At 43.3% G+C, this 23,871-nt stretch overlaps 1 protein-coding gene across 1 annotated transcript in view; it reads right to left on the bottom strand.

Annotated features, from left to right (window-relative positions):
- The window catches only part of LOC110506730 (terminal nucleotidyltransferase 4B), a 35,203-nt gene extending 12,289 nt beyond the window's left edge, over window positions 1-22,914 (bottom strand). Inside the window, exons 1-3 of the mRNA XM_021586556.3 lie at window positions 22,050-22,914; window positions 4,820-4,943; window positions 2,542-2,588 (exon numbers count right to left, since the gene is read on the bottom strand). Of these exons, the coding sequence (XP_021442231.2) occupies window positions 2,542-2,588; window positions 4,820-4,943; window positions 22,050-22,564 (686 nt within the window). The 5' untranslated portion in view covers window positions 22,565-22,914. The remainder of the gene's footprint in view (window positions 1-2,541; window positions 2,589-4,819; window positions 4,944-22,049) is intronic.
- Between the last annotated feature and the right edge of the window lie 957 nt (window positions 22,915-23,871).

Here is a 23,871-nt window from a genome sequence, read left to right as displayed (position 1 = left end):
GTGTCTGTGACCAATACATTTTAATTTGAGTCAAGAAGCAGTGCGGCTTGGTTGGGTTTTGTTTCGGAGGACGCACGGCTCTCGACCTTTGCCTCTCCCGAGTCCGTACGGGAGTTGCAGTGATGGGGAAAGACTAACTACAAATTGGTTACCACGAAATTGTAGAGAAAAGTTTAAATAAAGTGAATTATATTCATTAAGAAATTCCTTTATGTTGATTACTTTTTAAAAATCAAATCAGTTTTCCATGTTGATTCAACGTAATCACATAGAATTTTGGGGAAATTACTTGGAAACTTAAACCCATTTTTGCCCAGTGGGTAGTTTTTGTAGTTTAACCCCATACATTTTGCAAATGTATTCATTTTTAAACTGAAATACCTGTTTACATAAGTATTCAGACCCGTGGCTATGAGACTTGAAATTGAACTCAGGTGCATCCTGTTTCCATTGATCATATTTGAGATGTTTCTACAACTTGGGAGTCCACCTGTGGTAAATTCAATTGATTGGACATGATTAGGAAAGGCACACACCTGTCTATATAAGGTCCCACAGTTGACAGTGCTGGTCAGAGCTCCGAGACAGGATTGTTTTGAGGCACAGATCTGGGGAAGGTTGCCCAAAACATTTCTGCAGCATTGAAAGTCCACAAGAACACAGTGGCCTCCATCATTCTTTAATGGAAGAAGTTTGGAACCACCAAGACTCATCCTAGAACTGGCCACCTGGGCAAACTGCGCAATCGGAGAAGGGCCTTGGTCAGGGAGGTGACCAAGAACCCGATGGTTACTCTGACACCAGAGCTTCAAAGTTCCTCTGTGGAGATGGTTGTCCTTCTGGAAGGTTCTTCCATCTCTACAGCACTCCACCAATCAGGTCTTTATGGTAGAGTGGTCAGACGGAAGCCGCCACTCTGTAAAAAGGCATATGAAAGTCCACTTGGAGTTTGCTAAAAGACACCAAAAGACTCAGACCATGAGAAACAAGATTCTCTGGTCTGATGAATGCAAGATTTAACTCTTTGGCCTGAATGTCAAGCGTCACGTCTGAAGGAAACATGGCACCAGCCCTACGGTGAAGCATGGTGGTGGCAGGATCATGTTGTGATGTTTTTCAGCGGCAGGGACTGGGAGACTAGTCAGGATCGAAGCAAAGATCAACGGAGAAAAGTACAGAGAGATCCTTGATGAAAACCTGTTCCAGAGCACTCACGGCCTCAGACAGATGCGAAGGTTCCCCTTCCAATAGGACCACGACTTTAATCACACTGCCAAGACAACAAATGGAGTGGCTTCAGGACAAGTATCTGAATGTCCTTGAGTGGCCCAGCTTGGGCTTGAAGAGCCTGGGCTTGAACCCAATTTAACATCTCTGGAGAGACCTGAAAATAGCTGTGCGGCAACGCTTCCCATCCAACCTGACAGAGCTTGAGAGGATCTGCAGAGAAGAATGGGAGAAACTACCCAAATACAGGTGTGCTAAGCTTGTAGTGTCATACCCAAGAAGACTCAAGGCTGTAATCACTGTCAAAGGTGTTTTAACAAAGTACTGAGCAAAGTGTCTGAATACTTGTGAAAAATGTATTTTTTCTTCATACTGCCTTGTCATTACGGGGTAATCAATTTTAGAATACTGCTGTAACCTAATAAAATGTGGGAAAAGTCCAGACTGAATACTTTCCCAGAAGGCACTGTATTTAGCCTCACAATTCAGTATTTTATTATGAGGCTAAAACAATTTGACAAAACAGTTGCATCCATGAGTTCAAATATTTGTATAATAATTAAAGGTCTGCCAAAGTAAAAATCGGATAAGAAAAAATGTATTTATATGAATGCAGTCACTACAGAAATGGTTTGTTCACTGGGAAATGAATATCTAACTAGTCAGTGACAACTGTGTGGAGTTTGTGACAGCAACTGAGTTTATTACAGTATCACAGAAACTATAATCCTGGGATTTCCTATGATCTTCTACGCAGAAGAACCCCTTACCTTCTAACGACGCTAATGAGCGTCAGAGAAAAACAGAACAGTTTTTCATAGATGGTTTTAATAGTTTGTAACTCAAACTATTTGGACTCCAGACGTTTTTGTAGAATAGACCAAATGAAATGGTTCAACCCAGAAGTCTGTAGCTCAAACACACTGTTTAAAAGGGGTTAGAAGTCCAAAATACACCAGCAATAAGTTGGAACTCATTGGGTTAAGGGTCAGTTTACACTCACTAATGGTGCGCGGGTCAGCTGTTTGTTCACCCGCCAGCTATTGCTAATAACCCATCCACAACCGCCCAAGTATATATGAAAAAGTGAATCTGAGGCCCACAACCGGCCCTAACCCGGATTTTTTAAGATATTGTTTTCTCTATTCAACCCGCCACCCACACAATATTTCATGACCCTAAACCCGACCGCCCTGCAGTTATATCCGCAGGGTCTGCAGGTTATGAGTCAACACGCATATCACCAACACACTATAAGAGAGATTATGATAGGAAGGCCATTATGTACTCCATTACCTGAATCAAACAGCTTACCTGGTTGGCAGATAGAGGCCCGTGCTGAAACTCCCAAACACTTGAACCTGTAACAAAGTCAAATGTGTCATTCATTGATTTCACTTATCAATCAGATAAGCCGAGCTATACACTAGCTTTGAACTGATACAATGGCAGGTAATTAGTTAGAAAATAAAGACAAATGATATGATTTGACTTCTGTCAAGTCACGTGATATGCTACTCTCCTGTGACAGTCTGATATTTCGGGACAGGTGTCAACTAAAGCAATAAAAATATAATCTTTATGCTAAATGGGGAGGGTAACGTGCATCAACTTATTTCACTTTATGCAAGGAAGGTGAAAAGTGCACAGTCATTATCTGACAACCATGCAATGTCCTTGGGTGTAAAAAATGGGAACAGAATGTAGTTATGAGAAAAAGGATCAAATGATGCTTTAAAACCTAACAGTTTGGACAAAAAATAAATGTTAAATAAAAAGCTTATTTCGCGTCCAGATACCAGACAAATATCCCGCTTTATCTGAGCTTTGTGGGCATTAACCAATGTCACGTCACATAACAGTATTTCACATTGGTTCTGAGGGCTCAAAAATAGCCTTTGCTGACGCCTTAAACCAGACGTTATTCCCTTAAACCTCCCTCCTGGGCTGAGCTCCTGCCTGAACCGACCAAGAGGGTTAAAGCCTGGACTCCAATCTGCTTACTTGAGGTGCATTAGGCAGGGGTGACGGTGATGGATTGCCACTGTGTGGACGACTTCCAATTCCAGTGAGGGGGAACACATTCACACAGGTCCCCAAGGTAAACTTAACTCATGGCTCGGCTCTCTACTGTATAAAGAGCTAGTGGTTGTCACTTACATTATCGAGAGACGGAGTGAAGTTAGAGAGGGAAAGAAAGACATGGGGGCCTCCTCAGACAAATTGACCTAGACAGATTACTCAGCTATCTGGTGGGTTCACAGTTGTTCAGTTCACCCAGTCACAGACAGGTCTCGCATTGAGTGTGTGTAAGAGGTCAGGTGATTGCTGGGAGTCTTAGTCCTGTTCTTGTTGTGGACAGGATATTAACTGCTCTCCTGCCTCAGTGGATAATAGTAAGAGGTAGGAACAGTGCCAGGGACAGCAGTGGGCTTTTCTGTCTAGCTCAGGGATGGGCAACTATTCTACATTTTTTGAGTTCATTTCCTGCGATACTACACAATTTTTCATGGGGCAGAGAGAAAATTAGCAGTTTCACAGCAAATTCCCTGTAATTCTACATCTTTTGCCATAGGGTGAAGAAATGACATGTTTTTATATGATGTCTGAGTGAGAGTGACTAACAAAATCTATGGGGGCCCCCCGGTTGGTAATTCGACCATGATTACTACAAGATAGCTGGCCGCTAGACATTTTAGCTGACATGGGCTTATTGAGTTACTGTCAGTGACTGACATAAGAAAACTGCTGATGTACAACCACATTTCAAAATTGCACCTTGTGTATTCTACTATTCCAACTCAACAGTAAATTGAGACCCAGACTGAGTTCCTAAACAAAAATAAACAAAAAAAAGTGATCCGCGGGCCTACAAAACGGCAGTTGTCCATCCCTGGTACAGCTTGTAAAGCTGAGAGCAGACACACACAGCTCTATCAGTAAGCTCCAAGTCAACAGGAATAAGGACACCTGTAGATTACAGGCCAAAATATAACACAGCCGGGAGATAAGAGCGGACCGACCAGGCACTTTCACAAATGGCTGCTGGTCACACGCCCCACCATATACGGCCTGTCTTTCCTCTTCATTACAGCTCAGCCTATAGGGAGAGAAAATAACTCTCCCCTACAGAGTCACGACTCCTTTCTGACAGCTATAGAGCCAGCCAGAGAAAGACTAGAAAGATGTAAAGACAGCATTTCTACATAGAACAGCAAGTTCTCAAGCTGTCTCTAGCAATGAGGGGAATTTGTAAAATGAGGGAACAGGAGATTGTGAGAATCTCAAGCAGCTTGCCGTGTGGGTGAGACCTGTCTGTGTAGCTAGAAACCACTTCCATTCCAAACCTTTGCTCTGCCTGTCACTTCTAGTAGTTGGTGTTGGCTTTTATGTAAGCATGAACTCTACATGGTTTCAATATTTATTTGAACTATGACCCGTATTAGCCTGGGCCCAGATCTTTTCAACTATGTTAAAGTTTCAACAACCAGAGGAGTTTGCTGTACACCAATAATGGTCAAACAGATCTGGGACCTGGCTAGACCTGTATGGGCTTAGGACTGGAACTGTAGCGATGCAAGTGATCTCTTACGTCAGCAGTGGGCCACAGGTCTTTGATGACCCTCTCGATCCTGTCCACCACCTCCATCCTCATCCTCTCCTCCTCCGCCCGAGGAGACATGTGCTTGTAGAAGTCATTGATCTCCTCATGGAGCCTGCAGAACACAGAAAGAAAACAGGGTTAGGGAGGGAGACAGAGAGACTGAGCGAGAGAAAGAACAAAAGGAGAAAGTAGCTTGTTCATGGGGATAGTAGGAGTATGAAATAGATCAAAAGACACTGAAAGATTGATGGCAGAATATATCGTAAGAGAAACATCTAAATAAACAGGCCTGCAATACAATTGATGGGGTCTACAAAACATAATTTATTATTCCAGTCAATGCAATTTGTAAACAACTTTCACTAGTGGCCCACTGAACAGCCACCAGAGACAATTACCCCAACCTACCATGTAATGGAAATGGTGAAAACAAAGACAACTACCCTGCCCTACAATCTAATGAAATAGAGAAAACAGAAATTACACTTCCTCAAACACGCTAGGCATTTGTGGGGTTAATCGCAAAGCATCATTACTACATAAACTGGCTTCTTTACCGGAGGCGTGTTATGTGAAAGGCTAACAGCCAACACCTGTGTGCCAACAAACTGTAATCAAGTAGCATCTACTGAAGACTGGAAGAATTGTATTAACTACAGGATTATGACAGACAGGCTGACGTGTGAGAAAAGATCACAAAACCACAATAATGCATTACATCTACACCTTTGGTACAAATCATAGGGCATATTCCCACTGTTAGGGGTATGGACCAGTTCTTCACTGGTACCAAAGCAGTTGGCATAAATGTCATTTCCCTTGCCTAAGGTCAAAATAAATAGTTTGGGAGGAGAATGCTAATAAATACAAGTGTTGCTGTCCTTGAGATAAAAATGGGTGCTTAACCAACAAATCGACTTTACTAAACGATCAACAATGCCGCAGGGTCACTTCCCTTCACCCCGGTAGTCAGGTAAACTTGGTCCTTGGATGGGTGGGTATGAATGCCAGGGCAATTCAATAACACTAAAGACTGGGTCACACACATTCACACGTGATACCGATTGCCGCCCACACGCACACACACAAAGTGCGGCCTAAACCAGCTGCCACCTCAAACTTTGACCCAACTAACACACGTCCTTGTTGTTCCAAACTCTACTGGTGATCTCTTGTATGTTCTGGCCAGTGCTTAGTGTGGGGACAGGAAGCAGAGCAGGAACAGAATGGAGAGGAATCAAGCCAGTCAAAGGGGATTGGAGCAGACAACACGTGGACACGAGGTCTAACACTCAGTGACCAACCAACACAGTAAGGCCGTAGGGAAACTCAGTCATCGGAGGATAAAATACTTATTCCCTTTGCTACTAGCTTGAGTTGAATAGCAAGCTGCACATCCAGCATTATGATTGTGAGTAGAGCAGAGGCAGCAGTCCTGTTGTGTGAGCAGCTGTAATGTGAGTGAACACCACATACTGGAGAGGGTGTACTAGAGGCCAGGACACACGAGGGCTGGGGCTGTCGGGGACTGGCAGTGGAGCAGGTCGCTCTGCCCTAGCTGCCCCTTTACTGGGTCTGTTCACACACAATCCCAGTCACCCACAGGGCCATGTAAACACAGCACAGCACCCAGCCAATGACAGGCCTGCAGCACAGCTTCCTTTGGCAGGAAAATCAAAAGGAGAGTGGGAGAGAAATGGTAGCAACTTCTGAGCTTGTTTAGCCAAGCGTGCGTGCCTGAGAGGGCTCAGCTGTGAGAAACACTAGGAGCTACTGTAGACGATTCAGCCTGCTTATCATTTGCGTTTCAGGGTTTTAGTTAACAGGCTTCTCTGGCGCTTACAGTAGTTTGTGTTTCACCTAATCCTCATCGACACCCAGACAGACATTCCTGGTGTAGCAGCCAGGAGTCCTATTGAAGGGCCCTGACCCGGTTAAACCCCAGCCGACAGCCGCCCCAATCACCAGCCTGTCTGTTGCCCCAATCAACACAGCAGTCCAGCCAGCCAGACAGTCGTGCCAGTTCAATGCCATCACTCCCTGGGTAGAAGTACTCCTCCCTGATGTGATGATACCAGGTCTTTCCAGCTACATCTCTGCAGGTGTTCATCCTCAAACAATGATCCCTTTATATTCACACAGAGGAGTGTATCACACAGCTTGTAATATAAACAATAGGCTGCTAAACTAATCTAACTTCTACACCTTTCCTCACCCAAAGCACCAGCCTCTCCCATTTTAAGTAGGCCAAGCTAACTCCTCAGGGCAGGTCTGGCAATTGTGTGTGAAGACACCCACCATGAGTTCCCTGTCCTGCGGTACCATGAGCTGTTTTTCTGGACGGAGCACTATGCAGGGGATTCCTTCCTTCTCGTTCTATTTGTCTCTTCATTTCTGGTGTTGGTCAGACTGAGAATGGAACAGGAGTTGAAGTACCTTCAACATGTGACACACACCCGCCCACAGATACGCTCTGCAGAGGCATCCTGGCTGACAGCATTCATCAAGCCCAGTCAGTCACTGCAACAAAGACTGCACCGTGAACACACCTAGAGTCAACATAGGAAGGTATGACTACAGTGGGAACTAGTAATGGGGGGAAAAAATCTATACAAAAACATCTAAATTAATGACAGATTAAATTCGGATTATTTTAAAGAAGTGTATACTGGCTACAGCGTCTCAACATGGCCAAACAGTACTATTGCCGTTTGTTTTTCGAGCAAAGGTGTTAAGAAAATGTGAGCACATTTGTTCGGTTTGCCGCCAGCTAAACTGAAGCATGCTGACGTCTTAAGTCACTCCATCTAGAGCCACCTGTAACAAAAGAGGACAGGGGAGGGGGCCGTCCTCAGACATACGCACGGGAGGGGGCCGTCCTCAGACATACGCGCAGGAGGGAAGCGGTCTGGCAATGGGCCAGGAGATACAGCCATCAGCAAGCCATTCATATAGAGTTCCCATATAGCCATTAACTTGGACACATTCAATTCAACTGACTGACACACACGTCACATATTGATTTGACGCGCATGCCACACTCCCTTCCATACATGCACTCCCACAGAAAGACCATGGTCAAACTTTTGTCACACGTACCACACAATGACTGATACACTTATCAGGGGAGATCAAACAAATCTAACACCAATTTGGAGGCGATGGCAATAGAAATGTAGTGTGTGTGCCTGCCAGTCTCCTAGCAAATGTAGTTGTCTCACACTGCCAGCCTCCTACACTGTGCCAAACAAAAAACTGTGCCAGAGTCAGTTTCATTTCAGAGGGTCTGCCCAAGTATAGGCTCTCTGTTCCAGCTCAGACCAGTGGTGCTGCTAAGTTTCATTTCACAGCAGCAGTGTCTGACTGGCTGTCCGTGTGAGAGGAGAAAGGGTTTCGTTTCAGGGTTAAGCCACATCGTCTCGTCATCCTGGGAACCGGCTTAGACCAGGGGGAGCAGCCCAGTGCTTTTGGAGCATGTGAAAGAAACAATATCGCTCCTTCCTGAATCACATTACAGATCGCACAGCCTCAGCCAAAGGAACAGAACACAGACCCTTGGCATTTGGTAAAAGATAACACGCCTGCCTTAATCATATGGAAATTGTGTAATCGCCTCAGAGCGAGCAGGGCTTCCAGAGAGCTGAGCCTGGAGAGAGCAATTAGGCTTCACACACAGCGAGAGGGAGGCTCCTGTGGAAGGCAGAGCAGGACTAGGCAAACCCATTTGGGAGCCCTGGGTTTAGAGGAATGGTTTTGCAACTGAAACAGGCAACATCTTTTCCAAGATATAGATACTGTAGTGTACTACTCAGCAGCAAGTGCCAGTAGGTTTCTGGGGCAGCAGAGTAGGTGTGGTGGAGGAAATGTGTCTCATATGAAGGAGCAGGGGGGAGAAGCATAACTTCAGGGTCTCATCTGCAAGTTCACTGTTGAAGTGGCAAACTGGTACTGCTTATTGACCAGCTACTCAGATGGACTGACAGTATAAAGGTGTGTGGGAGTCAGAGGGCAGGGCATGTGTCTCAGTTCAGACACAGGCAGCAAAAGACACAGGAGAGACAAATCAAAACTGCCAAAGTGCCTTTGAGAAAGGAGAGGGTTCGCTGGCAGATGACTTTTTGAATGTGCAAGGCCAGCCCCCTGGTTCAGAACGGCCTCCACCGAACAGCATTAGAGTAACCAGCTATAAATACTGCAGAAGGACCAGGGACAGAAATAACAGGGTACTGTACCATGCCCATGTTTCATAGCGCTGCCAGAAACAGTGAGAGACATGTCATCCAGCAGGCATTCTCTTCACGTGAACCTGCAAAAACTTTCCTCACTCACTGCTTATTAGGCAGTCCCTCTGTTGGCAGTGCTACATGTGTAAATATGCCTCTCACACAAAAACATGAGAAGGCTAGCCTATGAGTGACAGGGCCAGCAATGATAGTCACACACACAGGAAAGGATGTCAACCCAAACCACACACTGAACATAAGGTGGCCAATACATTAAGCTTTCATCCATGCCTGACTTATCCTCCAGCAGCACTGCGGTGGCTCAGACTGGCTACCATAACCAGAGGATTTGGGTTAAAGACAAGCGAGGGCTACGAGGACCCCAGTTGTGCCTGATCATTAGTGACCTTCTTGGCCTCAGTGGAGTTATCCGGCACACACTAGCTGCGGTTGAACCCATGTGTTTAGTAGTGCTGCAAAAAAAGCTTCAGGCTCCACAGGCTCCAAAACATCTGGCGTGCTGGAACTCCAGCCATAAACACTAGACTACACTTATATTACACCATCCTCTTCAATTAAAGCCCTAAGGCTCGATCCACCATAACATCTAGGCCTATACTCAGAAGTACAGAGACCTATGGACGGATATAGACATCAAAAGAACAATCTAATAAAGATCAATTGGGCTGCAAGATCTTGGGCTACCCCAAATACAATCTGCAGACACAATGCTAACAGATTTGAGCCATTAGCACTAGGCTAAACATTAGTAACAAGAGTCTAGTCTAGTCAAAATCGTGTGTTTGGTCTAAACGTACTGCATGTCATATCCTCTGAACTCCATGACAATTTCCACTCCATCTCTGAGCTCACAGGCTAGACTACAATCACTGCATTACCCTAGTTTGCGTATCAACCAAGTCATCATGGCTCCTCCCACTGTGTGAGGCCTTTGAAAAAAGAGCCAGGATGCAACATGTGAGTGGCAACCTATCAGACAAGCACAGAGATCTGTGGTATACAGGTTGCATATTGAGTTCATCAAGACTGGAGAAGAGAAGAGAGCACAAGGTGTGCTTTATCATCATTAGTCACATGGCATGAAGTGACACCTGAACCTAGGTAGGTTTCTCTTAAATCTGCCTGGTTGAAAAGCATTTATACAGGCTTATGAAAATGCAATTGCCAGAAATGTTTAAATACATATACTTAATTAAATACAGTAAAAAAAGATTTCAAACATCCAATACTTTAACAATTACCATAATTTGTACAACAGAAACAAACACCAAAAAAACACAGCAGTCTCCAATTGAAACTTATTGTCAAACAGTATGACAGTCAAAAGAAATAGGACTGTTTTCAGTATTGATTTTGTCTGGGCAGTACCAAAACAAGAAACAACCTACCTAACTAGCTACCCCCTATGCTGTTCAGACTAGAGGTCGACCGATTAAATCGGAATGGCCGATCATTTAGGACCGATTTCAAGTTTTCATAACAATCGGAAATCGGTATTTTTGGACACCGAATTGGCTGTTTTTTTTGCACCTTTATTTAACTTTTTTTTTTTTTACTAGGCAGTCAGTTAAGAACACATTCTTATTTTCAATGACGGCCTAGGAACAGTGGGTTAACTGCCTGTTCAGGGGCAGAACGACAGATTTGTACCTTGTCAGCTCGGGGATTCAATCTTGCAACATTTCAGTTACTAGACCAAAGCTCTAACCATCTGATTACATTGCACTCCACGAGGAAACTGCCTGTTATGTGAATGCAGTAAGAAGCCAAGGTAAGTTGCTAGCTAGCATTAAACTTATCTTAGAAAAAACAATCAATCATAATTACTAGTTAACTATACATGGTTGATGAAATTACTAGTTTATGTAGCGTGTCCTGCGTTACATATAATCGATGCGGTGCGTATTGTTGCTCCAATGTGTACCTAACCATGAACATCACTGCCTTTCTTAAAATCAATACACAGAAGTATATATTTTTAAACCTGCATATTTAGCTAACAGAAATCCAGGTTCGCAGGCAATATTAACCAGGTGAAATTGTGTCACTTCTCTTGCGTTCATTGCACGCAGAGTCATTGTATATGCAACAGTTTGGGCAGCCTAATTTGCCGGAATTTTACGTAATTATGACATAACATTGAAAGTTGTGCAATGTAACAGGAATATTTAGACTAATGAATGCCACCCGTTAGATAAAATACGGAACGGTTCCGTATTTCACTTAAAGAATAAACGTCTTGTTTTCGGGATGATAGTTTCCAGATTCGACCATATTAATGACCCAAGGCTTGTATTTCAGTGTGTTATTATGTTATAACTAAGTCTATGATGTGATAGAGCAGTCTGGTGGTAAGCACCAGCAGGCTCGTAAGCATTCATTCAAACAGCACTTTTGTGCATTTTGCCAGCAGCTCTTCGTTGTGCGTCAAGCATTGCGCTGTTTATGACTTCAAGCCTATCAACTCCCGAGAGTAGGCTCGTGTAAACGATGTGAAATGGCTAGCTAGTTAGCGGGGTGCGCGCTAATAGCGTTTCAAACATCACTTGCTCTGAGACTTGGAGTAGTTGTTCCCCTTGCTCTGCATGGGTAACGCTGCTTCGAGGGTGGCTGCTGTCGATGTGTTCCTGGTTCGAGCCCAGGTAGGAGCGAGGAGAGGGATGGAAGCTATACTGTTACACTGGCAATACTAAAGTGCCTATAAAAACATCCTATAGTCAAAGGTATATGAAATACAAATGGTATAGTGGGAAATAGTCCTATAATTCCTATAATAACTACAACCTAAAACTCCTTACCTGGGAATATTGAAGAATCATGTTAAAAGAAACCACCAGCTTTCATATGTTCTCATGTTCTGAGCAAGGAACTGAAACGTTAGCTTTCTTACATGGCACATATTGCACTTTTACTTTCTTCTCCAACACTTTGTTTTTGCATTATTTAAACCAAATTGAACATGTTTCATTATTTATTTGAGGATAATTAGATTTTATTAATGTATTATATTAAGTTAAAATAAGTGTTAATTCAGTATTGTTGTAATTGTCATTATTAGAAGAAAAAAATATATTTTTAAAAATAATCGGTATCGGCGTTGAAAAATCATAATCGGTCGACCTCTAGTTCAGACTACATTAACTCTACTGGCTTTCAAATTGGCCAGAAGGGGAGAAAATATCAAAACATTCTTCTTTAAGCACATGGGATGGCTGAGATACGGAGGGTTTCCCCATACGTGCTGGTAGAGGGAAGGGTATATTACCCACAGTCCAAAGGACCAGCAGCATGTATAGCTCTCTGCAAGTCCTCGCCTCACCACCTGGCTGTATGCCAGAAGGGGGACATGACAACGGCCTTTTCTCAATTAGGTTTGTAAGACATGTCAAAGATAAAACTATAAGTAGCGTGTCATTTTAAACTGTTTGCATGCTTTTCCCCTTCAAGAAAACAATAGCTGATTCAAAGAGGGTGTGGCAGACTTCAAAACTCTTCCGTGAAGGACTCAGGTAGGATACACTTGTTTCCTTGGCAAAAGGAGCCTATTGAGGAGGAGCAAACTCCATTGATATCTCTGACAGCCAGTACAGTACAGACCGAGCTATAGCTCTATGAGTGGCGCTGTGTTGGGGTAACAAGAGGTGATATCTGGAAGCTGGAACTGTGGGACTTGGATCATAAATCTCAGAGATGGTTCTAAAAACATTAATGTGCTTTTCTGATAGTCACCGAGCGATTAGCAGCACATTTAGATGGCCCATGGGGTCAACATTGTACAATAACAATAATCTGGCACTGTGTGACCGCTGACCTCAACACATAGGACCAAGGACAGGGTTGTGTTCAATAGCACACCTGTGGGGCATACTGTAGCAAAGGGTAATGAAACATTTCTTATTGGACAAGTTCAGCTAGTCCCTCCCTGTTTCACCTCATTTTGGTAGGTTTTCTCCATTTTGTGCCTAGTGAACACAACCCTGGTCTTTCCACAGCTAGTTGTGTGTGACAGCACAGTGCAGCCATACTATTTTAGGCAGTCCACTCCACTCACACACCAAGACAATTTCTGGGTCTTTCACAACAGCTTTTGTTTCAGTGAATCAGAGCTGGCTGAACGCCATTGCTGCTCCAAAGCTCATTGGATGGAGGGCACTGGGACTTCAGAGAAAGAGCTCAAGTTTCTCTCCAGGAGGGGCGGATTTGTTTTGGGAGAGTGAAGCCAGGACATGCTCAGCATGTGCTGCATGTAAACACAGCACCCCTTATACATGAAGGCTGGACCTGCTGGGCTCAACCAAGCAGTACAACAACTCTGCATGAATACACACACCTCCGCCCCTATCTGCCCTATCACCACCCCCGCAACCAACAGCGCCTTACTCGTCCAAGGAAAATCGTTCATCTTCTCCCATCCTTTCGTTTCCCCTCCCCATCAAATTGTGTATCAATTTAACGAATGTAAAATCAACCCCTTGACTAATGCGAGCCTGAATAGGCGATCCCCCAGGTATCACAACCAAAAGGAAAATGCACCTGGATGTGAATTTTGTACATAATGTTTCTGCCACCGCATCTTAAAGCAAAACATAGCTTCTGGATATCAGGACAGCGATCACTCACCTCGGATTAGACAAAGATTCTCTCTTCAACTAGCAGGATGCACAGGACATACTTCGAACACCTGACAAGGCCAACATCCCAGTTATTGGCAAGAGGAAGAGACGCAGGTACAGAGGACACAGAGCGGGGTGCCTTGTAAGGACCCACAGAAGGCGAGTGGAAAAGCTGCAGTTATCGTCATTATTACTCGCCAATGTGTAATCATTGGACAATAAATTAGACGAGGTACGATCACGAATATCCTACCAACAGGACATCAAAAATTAACATGTTATGTTCCACAGAATCGTGGCAGAATGATGATATGGATATTCAGCTCATGGTGTATACGCTGTACCGGCTAGATAGAACAGCATACTCCGGTAAGAAGGGGGGCGGTCTGTGCATATTTGTAAACAGCTGGTTTTCATCTAAACATTTCGTGCCTGTTTATTTACCACCACAGACGGATGCTGGCACTAAGACCACACTCAGTCAGCTGTATAAGGAAATAAGCAAGCAGGAAACAGCTCACCCAGAGGCGGGGCTCCTAGTGGCCGAGACGTTAATGCAAGGAAACTTAAATCATCTCATTTCTATTAACATGTTAAATGTGCAACCAGAGGGAAAATAATTCTAGATCTCCTGTACTCCACACACAAAGACGCAAAGCTCTCCCTCACCCTCCATTTGGTAAATCTGGCCACAATTCTATCCTTCTGATTCCTGCTTACAAGCAAAAATTAAAGCAGGAAGCACCAGTGACTATAAAAAAGTGGACAGATGAAGCAGATGCTAAACTACAGGACTGTTTTGCTATCACAGACTGGAACATGTTCCGGGATTCTTCCGATGGCATTGAGGAGTACACCACATCAGTCACTGTCTTTATCAATAAGTGCATCAAGGACGTCGTCTCCACAGTGACTGTACGTACATACCCCAACCAGAAGCCATGGATTACAGGCAACATTGGCACTGAGTTAAAGGGTAGAGCTGCCGCTTTAAAAGGTGCGGGACTGTGACCTGGAAGCTTATAAGAAATCCTGGTATGCCCTTCGACAAACCATCAAACAGGCAAAGCATCAATACAGGGCTAAGACTCAATCGTACTACACATTCTCCTACGCTCGTCTTATGTGGCAGGGCTTGCAAACTATGATAAACTACAAAGGGAAGCACAGCCGCGAGCTGCCCAGTGACACGAGCCTACCAGACGAGCTAAATCACTTCTATGCTCGCTTTGAGGCAAGCACCACTGAGGCATGTATGAGAGCATCAGCTGTTCCGGACGACTGTGTGGTCACGCTTTCCGTAGTCGACGTGAGTAAGACCTTTAAACAGGTCAACATTCACAAGGCTGCGGGGCCAGACGGATTACAAGGACATGTGCTCCGGGCATGTGCTGACCAACTGGCAGGTGCCTTCACTGACATTTTCAACATGTCCCTGATTTGAGTCTGTAATACCAACATGCTTCAAGCAGACCACCATAGTCCCTGTGCCCAAAAACACTAAGGCAACCTGCCTAAATGACTACAGACCCGTAGAACTCACATGCGTAGACATGAAGTGCTTTGAAAGGCTGGTAATGGCTCACAACAACACTGTCCCATAAACCCTAGGACCCACTAACATTTGCGTACCGCCCAAACAGATCCACAGATGATGCAATCTCTATTGCACTACACACTGCCCTTTCCAAAAAGAACACCTATGTGAGAATGCTATTCATTGACTACAGCTCAGCATGCAACACCATAGTGCCCTCAAAGCTCACCACTAAGCTATGGATCCTGGGACTAAACACCTCCTACTGCAACTGGATTCTGGACTTCCTGACCGGTGCCCCCGCACATTGGCTAGCCGGACTATCTGCATTGTGTCTCGCCACCCACTCTTCTATGCTACTGCTACTCTCTGTTTATCATATACGCATAGTCACTTTAACCATACCTTCATACTACTTCAATCAGCCCTACTAACCGGTGCCTGTATATAGCCTCGCTACTGTAATTTCTCGGTCTTTTTTACTGTTGTTTTTATTTCTTTACTTACCTATTGTTCACCTCATACATTTTTTTTTACTTAAAAATTGCACCGTTGGTTAGAGCCTGTAAGTAAGTATTTCACTCTAAGGTGTTGTATTCGGCGCACGTGACAATTTTTGATTTGATCACTTTCCAATTTTGTGCTTCCCAGTCAGGGACTTGGGGAAGAAAGCTAATGAAACATTTCCAAAACCAGAGATTACAAGCCTGAAAATACTTTCTGAAAGAGACACTATCAGTTGGCAGATGTCTAGACTTTACATTTATATATCGTGAAATATCTGTTCATAATGCAGCTCAGTAACTAAGCATTGTGAGCAGAATAGGAACCAGGAGTTTGAGAGACCGAACCTGGTTGTGACTGTGATCCAGGCTGTACAGTAAAGGTTGGGGTATTAGAGTAATCACTAAGGAATGTCCTTATGCAAACAGTGTGCTTCATATTACTATAAATGAGGATCAGCCTGGCTAAGACTTTGCTCTGGGCTCTTGCATGTTGCTAGCCTACGCTTGTCAGGCACGTAGAAGAGAAAACAAAAACGCCTCTACACCTCAACCTTTAAAACAACACCCCACCCACCTCAGGACATTTCTCTAGTTTAAACTAGTAAGAACTGCATTTCTGAAATAGCTCTGTCACACTAAGATTATATAAATGAATTGGTCAATATGTTTTTTCAAGACAGACCTGGTCCGTTATACTTAGACTAATAAACAGAGGAGACTCAGGCAAAACAACAATGATAAGATAATGCACCTGGATGGTTGTAAAGCACATTTCATTTCAGCGTCACGTGTCTGGGGAAATACCCTCTGTCATTATAGAGAAAATGGTTACAGTAACCTAACCTCTATATCTGCTTTCTACCAACCGGTCATATTGATCATAATCAGTAAGCTAGTATAGCCAACCTATGTTAAAGACAGAGTGGGCTCCCGAACGGTGCAGCGGTTTAGGAAGAAACCTAGAGAGGAAGCAGGCTATGACGGGTGTACAGTCCTCTTCTGGCTGTCCCGGGTGGAGATTATAACAGAACATGACCAAGATGTTTAAATGTTCATAGATGATCAGCAGGGTCAAATAATAGTAGTCACAGTGGTTGTAGAGGGTGCAACAGGTCAGCACACTTAAATAAGGGTTTCATAAAGATACTAGAGTTCAGACTCTACTAACAGGACCTTTATGGCTGGGAGGGTATACTTGCCCTGTAACTACACGGTTACTACCACAAGCCCCACTAACTGTTCATCCCTGATTACTATGTTTGTGTCAGAAGTGGGACAATCTGTCAACTCTCAGGCCTTTATGTATGGAACACTTCGAGAGAAGGGGAATAGTTTAGTCTCCCTATACATGTGGTGTACTATGGCTTCTGAACAAGATTTCTGACCATTTAAGATACATGATGTGCATAACATTAGAAGCCTCCTCCCTAAGTTGGCTAAATTCACTTCTTTAGCACACCCCGCAACCCGGATGTCCTAGGCGTGTCTGAATCCTGGCTTAGGAAGGCCACCAAAAATCCTGACATTTCCATCCCTAACTACAACATTTTCCGACAAGATAGAATTGCCAAAGGGGGCGGAGATGCAATCTACTGCAGAGATAGCCTGCAGAGTTCTGTCATACTATCCAGGTCTGTGCCCAAACAGTTAAAGTGTCTTCTTTTAAAAATCCGCCTTTCCAGACCTCTAGTCTCTCACCGTAGCCACTTGTTGTAGACCCCCTTCAGCCCCCAGCTGTTCCCTGGACACCATATGTGAATTGATCGTCCCCCATCTATCTTCAGAGTTCGTACTAGAGGTCGACCGATTATGATTTTTCAACGCAGATACCGATACCCGATTATCGGGGGACCAAGACGCAGACGTCTCAAGTAGGCACCTGGAAATACAAATGCGCTACGCTAAATGCTAAATGTACTCGTTAAAACTCAAATGTTCATTAAAACACACATACAGGGTATTGAATTAAAGCTACACTCGTTGTGAATCTAGCCAACAAGTCAGATTTTTAAAATGCTTTTCGGCGAAAGCATGAGAAGCTATTATCTGATAGCATGCAACACCCCAAAATGCCTGAAGGCGACGTAAACAAAAGAATTAGCGTAGCCAGCGCTACACAAAAACGCAGAAATAAAATATAAAACATTCATTACCTTTGATGATATTCTTTGTTGGCACTCCTATATGTCCCATAAACATCACAAATTGGTATTTTTCCCGATAAAATTCGTCCATGAATGCCCAAAATATCCATTTGTATAGCCTGTCTGCATCACGAAAAAAGCTCTCTTCCAACACGCAACATCATGTTTAAAAATTATATAAATTGCCTATATTCTTTGACAAAACACTTCAACCTACTTTTATAACCCAACTTTAGGTATTTGTAAACGTTAATACGCGATCAAATTGATCACTGGGCGATCTGTATTCAATAGCAGCTACAAAAGAAAACAGTGTCCATTTTTCAATCTTCCAAAATCGATTGAGGTAGGCTGGATGGAATAATGGATCTATTTGTAATGTCTCAAAGGATTTGTCGTCAATGAAAATGACGTTTTTGGCGACATCGTGTGGAAGCTGTAGGAATTGCATCCGTCTCCATATTCAATTTGGTTTCCTTTAAATAATCCATGAAAGGGGTGCATGGATACTTTTTTCAGATTTCAGTGACCAGTTTTTCTTGCGCTTTTCGATGAAACACACGCTCTGTTATAGTCACAGCCGTGATTTAACCAGTTTTAGAAACTTCAGAGTGTTTTCTATCCACACATACTAATCATATGCATATACTATATTCCTGGCATGAGTAGCAGTTCAATTTGGTTTAAATAATACAAAAACAAAGTGTTGGAGAAAAAAGTAAAAGTGCAATATGTGCCATGTAAAATATGTGCCATGTAAAAAAGCTACCGTTTAAAATTCCTTGCTCAGAACATATGAAAGCTGGTGGTTCCTTTAAACATGAGTCTTCAATATTCCCAGGTAAGACGTTTTAGGTTGTAGTTATAGGAGTTATAGGACTATTTCTCTCTTTACAATTTGTATTTCATGTACCTTTGACTATTGGGTGTTCTTACAGGCACTTTAGTATTGCCGGTGTAACAGTATAGCTTCCATCCCTCTCCTCACCCCTACCTGGGCTCGAACCAGGAACACATCGACAACAGCCACACTTGAAGCAGCATTACCCATCGCTCCACAAAAGCCGCGGCCCTTGCAGAGCAAGGGGAACAGCCACTCCAAGTCCCAGAGCGAGTGACGTTTGAAACGCTATTAGCGCGCACCCCGCTAACTAGCTAGCCATTAGGCTGATAGGCTTGAGGTCATAAACAGCGCTATGCTTGCGAAGAGCTGCTGGCAAAATGCACAAAAGTGCTGTTTGAATCATTTCGAAAAAAAAAAGTTTATTATTTCAGTGAAATACAGGGGGCATCCCTAAGTCTAAATATTCTTATTACATTGTACAACCTTCAATGTTATGTCATAATTATGTAAAATTCTGGCAAATTAGTTCTCAGTTAGCCAGGCTGCCCAAACTGTTGCATATACCCTGACTCTGCGTGCAATGAACACAAGAGGAGTGACACAATTTCACCTGGTTAATATTGCCTACGAACCTGGATTTATTTTAGCTAAATATGCAGGTTTAAAAATATACACTTCTGCGTATTGATTTTAAGAAAAACACCAATGCCTATGGTTAGGTACAGTCGTGCAACGATTGTGTTTTTTTCGCAAATACACTTTTGTTAAATCATCCCCTGCGTTGCATCGATTTTATGCAACGCAGGACTTGCTAGATAAACTAGTAATATCATCAACCATGTGTAGTTATAACTAGTGATATTGATTGATTGTTTTTTATAAGATAAATGTAATGCTAGCTAGCAACTTACCTTGGCTTCTACTGCATTCGCATAACAGGCAGGCTCCTCGTGGAGTGCAATGAGAGGCAGGTGGTTAAAGCGTTGGACTTGTTAACCGTAAGGTTGCAAGATTGAATCCCGAGCTGACAAGGTAAAAAAATATGTTGTTCTGCCCCTGAACAAGGCAGTTAACCCACCGTTTCTAGGCCGTCATTGAAAATAAGAATGTGTTCTTAACTGACTTGCCTAGTTAAATAAAAGTTAAATAAACGTGTAAAAAAACAGCCAAATCGGTGTCCAGAAATACAGATTTCTGATTGTTATGAAAACTTGAAATCGGCCATTCTGATTAAATCAGTCAACCTCTAATGTGGACAACTACAAATACCTAGGTGTCTAGTTAGACTGTAAACTCTCCTTCCAGACTCATATTAAGCATCTCCAATCCAAAATCAAATCTAGAATCTGCTTCCTATTTCGCAACAAAGCCTGCTTCACTCATGCCGCCAAACATACCCTCGTAAAACTGACTACCCTACCGATCCCTGACTTCGGCGATGTCATTTACAAAATAGCCTCCAACACTCTACTCAGCAAATTGGATGCAGTCTATCACAGTGCCATCTGTTTTGTCACCAAAGCCCCATATACTACCCACCACTGGGACTTGTACACTCTCGTTGGCTGGCCCTCACAACATAACCGTCGCCAAACCCACTGGCTCCAGGTCATCTATAAAAGTCTTTGCTAGGTAAAGCCCCGTCTTATCTCAGATCACTGGTAACCATAGCAACACCCACCCGTAGCACACACTCCAGCGGGTATATTGCGACCCAAAGCCAACACTTCCTTTGGCTGCCTTTCCTTCCAGTTCTCTGCTGCCAATGACTGGAACAAATTGCAAAAATCTCTGAAGCTGGAGTCTTACATCTCCCTCTCTAACATTAAGCATCAGCTGTCAGAGCAGTTTACCGATCACTGTACCTGTACATAGCCAATCTGTAAATAGCACGCCCGACTACCTCATCCCCATATTATTATTTACCCTCTTGCTCTTTTGCAACCCAGTATTTGTACTTGCACATCATCATCTTCACATATAGCACTCCATTCATGTTAAATGGTAATTATTTGCACCTCTATGGCCTATTTATTGCCTACCTCCCTACTCTTTTACATTTGTACACACTGTACATAGTTTTTTCTATTTTTATTTTATGTTATTGACTGTACGTTTGTTTATGTCTAACTGTGTTGTTGTTTGTCACACTGCTTTGCTTTATCTTGGCCAGGTCGCAGTTGTAAATGAGAACTTGTTCGCAACTGGCCTACCTGGTTAAATAAAAGTGGGGGAAAAATGTTTGCATCTGCCCAGCCACTCCTCTTTAAAGTGGGGCAGAACTCACTGATTTCACCTCGGTCATTAAGAAATAGATTGCGACTTGGGGTTGTGGTTAGATGTGGGTCTGTTATGTTTGCTATATGTACTCTGATAGGTATCATTGTTTGTTCCATTCACCAAACAGCCACCCTATTATGACTTTAGATAAAGGAATAAATTGTGTTTGTGATGCCAAAGTTACCTCACAAATGTGAGGATGTGCGAGTTGGAAAAAACCCACGCTGTTTAATAAAGAACAAGTCTTGTTCCTTCAACATGACATTGGCGACGATGTCTTATTGTTGTCCCATGTAAAGAAGTCAGAGTAGATCTGCTGTCTAAAGAAATTGATGGATTTCTTAAATCTCGCAAATCTAAATTTGGGAAAATACTGACTATGACCAAAAGTATACTATTTACACCTTTTACTAGATTTGGAACTAGAATATATGCTACTATTATATCAACCAGATAATATTTTTTTCGGTTTTAATTGCTGCAAATTGGCAACAGTGAAACAGACGAGAAATACCAGCATTAGTTAGGCAGGCTTAGCCTGACAATCAGTAACGTGTCAACTATCAATAAAATAGTTCTGCATTGACTTGACTATGTTTCCCAAACAGTACTCGTGCTTTTAGTCAAATGTCAGTGGAATGGATTTGATTTTTTGCTTTGCTCGTCAGCGTAGCGAACACATGCAGATGTTGGCAACCACGAGGTACCAAGGTCATAAAACAAACTACTGGAGGTAGCTAACTAACTAGCTAGTTGACTGTCCCATTGCCTTCAACTGACCTTAGCTGGTTAGGAACGTCCCCTAAATGACGGATAAAGACGCGTGACGGTCAAATCGGCACGCCTAAATATGGCTATGATGTCTAACCATAGGAATATGTGCGCTCACTTCACCAGCCAAGTTAGCTGGCTGGCTAGTTGTCTAACCAACTAACGTTAGTGTGGCAGAGATAGATAGATAACGCGTGGTTTATAATTAACTTGTAACGTTATATGAGCTAGCTAACGTTACTTGTTACTGGTTTTTATTTGTGTAATTTTGTTTCTTACCCCAAGATTCCTTCAGAGTAGTTCTTGACTTTCCATGGTGTTCCCGTGTAACCACAGCCTCCGGTCTCGAGGCTACTGTTGAATCCATAAGTGCTAGCCTTGTTGTCTCTTTTCCTTTTGTTGGGGTGTCCCAAGACCCCAGAGACCCGAGAACACACTTGCCCCCCTGCGCTGCCCCTCCCCAACGATGAACGGTTGTTGTGGTTGTTATTAGCTTCCAACGGAATAAAGTCTCGTTGTTCGACTACATCTTGGTCTTTCGTTGAGTTGGACATTCCCTGGTTCCGGGGTTCGCTGTTAGTGACAGCTCCGTTCTTGCACGAGATCACGTTACCCAATGTCCCGTTGGTGTTCTTTTTCGGACTGAGGCTTGACGTGCTTGACAAACCACCCGTGTTACAGTTGTTATTGAAGTACAGATTCCCCAGTCCTTGAGTTGTTTCCCAAATCTGCATCCACAGGCTGTTGGCTGGTCCACGTTGTTCTGGCTGAAACCAAGCGATTCTTGGATCCATCAAACGACACTGCCCCAGAGCCAGGCTCAGTTCGCGTAGCTAAAGCTAGCACAGTGGCTAGCTAGCTAACCTCACTCGTAAGCTTCACAGCGGACTAACGTTAGCTAGGTAGGTTACTTCAAATTGCTATAAAATATCTAAATCTGCCATCCATGAGTTAAAACGAATATCAGTTAGTATTATTATTATACAGTAGGCGACGTGTGGACGTTGACAAAGTTTGGATTCAAGAATAAAGGAAACGTGCGCTGTTGCCTATCGAAGCGATTCTGACCCTTTCCTTCTGATCGTGGGTCCTCAATGGCGGACACTGCGCAGCCGCAGATTCACACAGAGTGAAATGGTGATTCGAAAAGGGCGGAGAAAGTGTCGTTCTTACGCAAGAGCAGAACATGTTACTTGTTGCGTAACAATGGGCGATTGATTCATTATTTTCACAGAACATGGGGTACACACACTGAAATAAGTATGTGGGAGGTTTGTAATAAAAAAAAGCAAAAATAGACCGAACTTAAATGGTTATTTCATGTCATGACAGGGCATTCTATCCATCAGGCTGATACATTTAAATTCCATTATTTCAAACTATGAAAGCAGCATATCAGTGCGGAGGCAATAAACCAACAGCAGTGCCTTCTCCCTTGTCAATGAAACCACCATTGCTGAACTATTTTCTAAATCCAAAAACCACAATTTGCTCCCTTGACCACTGCCTTAGTTAAGGCATGCCTCTCTGTTCTCTGCCTCCTGGTGGTCAGGATTGTAAATGCATCTCTCATATCTGGCATTGTTCTTACTTCTTTGAAAAGAACGGCAAAAACTCCCATACGGAAGACACAGGGCCTGGACCCTGAGTTCCTCACAAACTATAGGCCCGTCTCAAACCTCCCCTTCCTCGCTAAAGTGCTTGAGTGGGTGGTAGCATCACAAATCCAACAGAACATGACCTCTCATGGACTTTTGGAACCCAACCAGATCGGGCTTCCGGGCTGTGCATAGCACTGAAACTGCCTTGGTAAATACAGTGCCTTGCGAAAGTATTCGGTCCCTTGAACTTTGCAACCTTTTGCCACATTTCAGGCTTCAAACATAAAGATATAAAACTGCATTTTTTGTGAAGAATCAACAACAAGTGGGACACAATCATGAAGTGGAACGACATTTATTGGATATTTCAAACTTTTTTAACAAATCAAAAACTGAAAAATTGGGCGTGCAAAATTATTCAGCCCCTTTACTTTCAGTGCAGCAAACTCTCTCCAGAAGTTCAGTGAGTATCTCTGAATGATCCAATGTTGACCTAAATG

Source organism: Oncorhynchus mykiss, chromosome 26, assembly GCF_057628025.1.
Source record: "Oncorhynchus mykiss isolate SJ-2025 chromosome 26, ASM5762802v1, whole genome shotgun sequence".
NCBI classification, from domain to species: domain Eukaryota; kingdom Metazoa; phylum Chordata; class Actinopteri; order Salmoniformes; family Salmonidae; genus Oncorhynchus; species Oncorhynchus mykiss.
The sequence above is the reverse complement of the archived record's forward strand: the minus strand, read 5'-3'. Positions and strand labels throughout refer to the sequence as shown.